The sequence below is a fragment of the Oncorhynchus masou genome, unplaced genomic scaffold, assembly GCF_036934945.1.
Source record: "Oncorhynchus masou masou isolate Uvic2021 unplaced genomic scaffold, UVic_Omas_1.1 unplaced_scaffold_12743, whole genome shotgun sequence".
NCBI classification, from domain to species: domain Eukaryota; kingdom Metazoa; phylum Chordata; class Actinopteri; order Salmoniformes; family Salmonidae; genus Oncorhynchus; species Oncorhynchus masou.
In genome coordinates this window covers 1-4,637 of record NW_027002578.1, presented here as the reverse complement: position 1 = coordinate 4,637, position 4,637 = coordinate 1, and the positions used below count along the sequence as shown (strand labels likewise).

Genomic DNA, 4,637 nt, shown 5'->3' with positions numbered 1-4,637 from the left:
TTAGTGATCTGTTGAATGCACATAATCATCTGTTTCAGAAGATACCAGATTTGAACCCATTGAAGATAAATGGGTTCATTGTTCTCCATGAGATACTCAAGACAAATGTGTGAAAATTATATAATGATGCCACGAATGACTGAATATGATAAGTTATAAGAAAGATATTGTTGTTCAGCTCTACTACACACTGTCATTGTACTCTATCATCTCCTCCCCTCAGCACCTGCAGAAGGTCCCAGCTGTATCAGTACTGTCACTGTGCAGTCTGACTGAGGGAGGTTTTTGTATGGCTCTGTATCACTGTGTGAACACATTTTTACTATTGATGTAGTGGAAACTCTGACAGTAGTAATCTCCTGCATCTTCAGCCTGGACTCCACTGATGGTCAGAGTGAAGTCACTCCCAGATCCACTGCCACTGAATCTAGATGGAGTCCCAGACTGAAGGGTTTTAGCCCAGTATATTAGGAGTTTAGGAGCTCCTCCAGGTTTCTGTTGATACCAGTGTAAATAGTGTCCATTGCTGTTACTGCGTACAGCACTGCTGGTCTTACAGCTGAGACTGACTGAGTGACCCACTGAAACCGCTTTCACTGCAGGAGTCTGGGTCACTGTGACCTGGCCTCTGGACTCTGAAACAGATGGCATGTAGTAATTAGCATTACATTATTTGTTCATATAGCATATTCACTAAAACAGTAATAAGGTTATATAGCCTAATATTGCAATTTTCCAGAAAATGTTCTGTAAAATATATTACCTTGGAGACAGAGGGCAAATATCCAGATGAAGATGGTGATAAAAGTCATGGTTGTTGTGGGTTCTGTTGTCATGAAGGACAGCTCTCAGTCATGAAGTGTTAAACTCACAGGGATATAAACACTCCCAGAGCACTGAAGCATGTGCTGGCTATGCAAAGTGTTCTATATGGAAGTAGTCCAACATGTAAATAGTCTTCTTGGACAGTCAGAATGATGTGATGTAGAAACATGATAGCTTTGTAATCACAGAATTTTTTTAATGTCATAAGTGCTGAATGGGGACTAATACATGATTATTATTATAGACATCGACAAATGGAGCATATTGTTATTACTGTCATTCGACAAGATATAGCAGATTCTATGTCTCCCTCCATTGATCAGGGACAGGAACTGCAGGCGGTGTCTGGACTGTGTGATGCTGCTGACTGACTCTGATCTAAAGGGGAGATCTCCAGAGCTCTGACGTCTCCAGTCTCCTGTTTCACCTGCTGCTCTCTGGAACTACCACAGTGGTGTGAGGGAGGATGTCTGGGTAATGTTCAGGGGCTTTATTGTATCTGTTTGAATCATCTTGATTAAATTATAGCTATTCGAAACACAGGTCATCTTTAGGGGTTTGGATCATGCACATCATCTCTATTCAGATTGGTTGATAGTTTTCCTTGAGTTACTCAAGAGTCAACATGTAGTTAATGGTCAGAAGAAACATTTAGTGATGAGTTATGATCTAAGGTCTTCTACAAATAGCTGTAGTTTGACTCTATTGTTGTTCAGCTCTACTACACACTGCATCATTGTCAAATATGTGATCACTGTCTAATGAAGGCAGCACATTTCATACACATTTTGATTAAAAGGGCACCTAACCTAAGATCTGATCTCAGAGATCACACTGCTAAACAGTACATTTCCATAACTTATTTATTTCAAATGTTTATTTACTAATATGATTTTATTAAATAGTTTCTGCTATGGTTTTTAACCTTGTGTGGTCTACACTGTAGCTTCCCTGAGTTGTCTCTACCTTCAACCCCCTGGGGACAGAATGAACATCTGGTGCCAGTGCTGCTCTATTCTGGGACAAGCAGAACCACCCTACCCTGCCTATGCAAATCTCAGTTTCACTCCCACAACTCCAACTGATAAGACAGCCATAAAGTCAAGTTCCACAGCCACAAAGTCAAAATTGCCTAGTCAAATGAGCTTTTTGTTCTTAAATTTAAGGTTGGGTTAGGTGGGGTTTTTCAGAATTATGACTTTGTTGCTGTGTTAAGTAGTGACGACCCAGTTTCACTCTCTGAAATACCCTAGACTGGGACAGATGTGGAGAGAGTGGTTGGGCTGGTTTTAACTTCTATAGTTGATTGGCTTCTGATATTTGTTCTATGATAACTACTACCCTAACTCATGGAATTGTTCTAAAATAGTAATAACATGGTCCAAAAAGCAATTTCATTCTCTATTTTAGGACACCTGGGGCATCAGTGTAAAAATTATGTGGCGCAATCATTGGATTAAGACAGATCGATTGCAATTAGGAGGACTTTTTTCTAATGTCTGAGCCCCACATCTTGTTCCTGATTGACAGATCCGGCAGTCTGTAACCTGCTCATGACAATTAATAATTCTAAATGATCAGATTAATTTTTATCACACCATATGAGGACTTTTAGTGGGCTGAAATGTTTGTAATGTTGATTTAAAATGTGATGATTTAATATTTTGACTTCCGTGGGGTTACTTATGTATGTACAACGAACAATAATATAAATGCAACATGTAAAGTGTGGGTCCCATGTTTCATGAGCTGAAATAAAAGATTCCAAAATTGTCCATAATTATGCACAAATAGCTAATTTCTCTTAAATTTTGTGCACAAATGTATTTACATCCCTGTTCGTGAGCATTTCTCCTTTACCAAGATAATCCATCCACCTGACAGGTGTGGCATATCAAGAAGATAACTAAACAGCATGATTATTATACAGGTGCACCTTGTGCTGGGGAAAATAAAAGGCCACTCTAAAATGTGTAGTTTGTCACACAATACAATGCCACAGATGTATCAAGTTGTGAGAGAGCGTGCAACTGGCATGCTGATTGCAGGAATGTCCACCAGAGCTGTTGCCAGAGAATGCAATGTTCAACGTCGTTTCAGAGAATTTGGCAGTACGTCCAACCAGCCTCACAACCACAGACCACGTGTATGGCATTGTGTGGGCGAGCAGTTTGCCGATGTCAACTTTGGTAAAGGAGTGCCCCATGGTGGCCGTGGGGTTGTGGTATGGGCAGGCATAAGCTCTGGAATAGCCTGCATTCTCGCCAGACATGTCACGCATTGAGGATGTTTGGGATGCTCTGGATCGACATTTACAACAGAGTGTTCCAGTTCCCGTTTTATCTCCATCTCTACATTTAAAGACTAAATCATGGACACTTTTTCGGACACTTGTGGCTGATTCGTGTGACATATTGTTGTATCTACCTTTTTGCTCTTTGTGCTGTTGTCTGTGCCTAAAAATGTTTGTACCATGCTTGTGCTGCTACCATGTGTTGCTACTGTGTTGTTGTCATGTTGTGTTGCTACCATGCTGTTTTGTCATTTGTTAGTGCCATGCTGTATTGTCTAAGGTCTCTCTTTATGTAGTGTTGTGGTGTCTCTCCTGTCATGGTGTGTTTTGTCTTATATTTTTCTTTTAATTCCAGCCCCTGCAGGGGGCCTTTTGCTTCTTGGTCGGCCGTAATTTTAAATAAGAATTTGCTGTTAACTGACTTGCCTAGTTAAATACAAAATATCCAGCAAATTCGCACAGCATTTGAAGAGGATTGGGACAACATTCCACAGGCCACAATCAACAGCCTGATCAACTCTATGCTAAGGTGATGTCGCACTGCACGAGGCATCTTTTCTGCTACTCTCATGTTTTCAGACATGATTAAAAGGGCATCTGATCCAACAAATACTCTGCAATCATTTCTACAACTGAATGAGCCTGTTATAATGTAGCTCCAATACCAGTGAGAATAATTAGTGATATTAGATAATAAACCTCTAAGATCTGCTCTCAGAACTCACACTGCTAAACAATTACTTTCCATAACATATGTATTTATGTTTTATTCCCAATATGGTGACAGTGCTGCTCTATTCTGGGACAAGCAGAACCATCCTGCCCTGTCTATGTAAATCTCAGTTTCACTCACACAGCTACCAATCAAGCAGTTGAACAGTTTGGCTGAGTGAAATACTCTGGACTGGGCCAGATGTGAGGGAGTGGACTGGTTTAACATCTATGGTGGATTCACCATGTAATTAATGACAGATTAAACAGATATGATACTTTAAGATAACAGTGTGTAGTGTATGTCTCTACATAAATGTGTCATGTTTGAGCCCAGCATCATGTCTCATTCACAGATTTAACAGCTCATGAAAAGGGTTAATACATGCTAGATGATCACATCATTAACTGGTTGTGAAGTGCATGTAGGGAAATGGTTTGGGGGGCTGATACTTTTCCTCTTACTTCTGTACATCTTACTCTACTATGGACTGGTATTGTCTTCCAAAACTACAAATAACTTTTATATACACTTTCAGTTCATATCCAATATAACAAGTTACAACCATGATGATGATAATAATGACGATGATGAAGACGATGTTAGAGAACGTGTGTTCAGAATGATACTTTCTAACCATTTTCAAAGTTGACCTCCTCTACTGATCAGTGTTTCATGTCACTGTCCCTTCCCCCTCAGCACCTGCAGTAGGTCCCAGCTGTATCAGTAAGTCACTGTGCAGTCTGACTGAGGGAGGTTTTGTACGACTCCGTATCACTGTGTGAACAATCCTGTCAGGATTTGGCC

General features: G+C 40.2%; 1 gene segment (V, D, J or C); it reads right to left on the bottom strand.

Annotated features, from left to right (window-relative positions):
• Positions 1-300: 300 nt before the first annotated feature.
• Positions 301-812, bottom strand: LOC135530146 (immunoglobulin kappa variable 4-1-like). The segment is given in 2 exon segments: positions 301-635; positions 764-812. Coding segments are annotated over 2 exon segments (384 nt in total).
• Between the last annotated feature and the right edge of the window lie 3,825 nt (positions 813-4,637).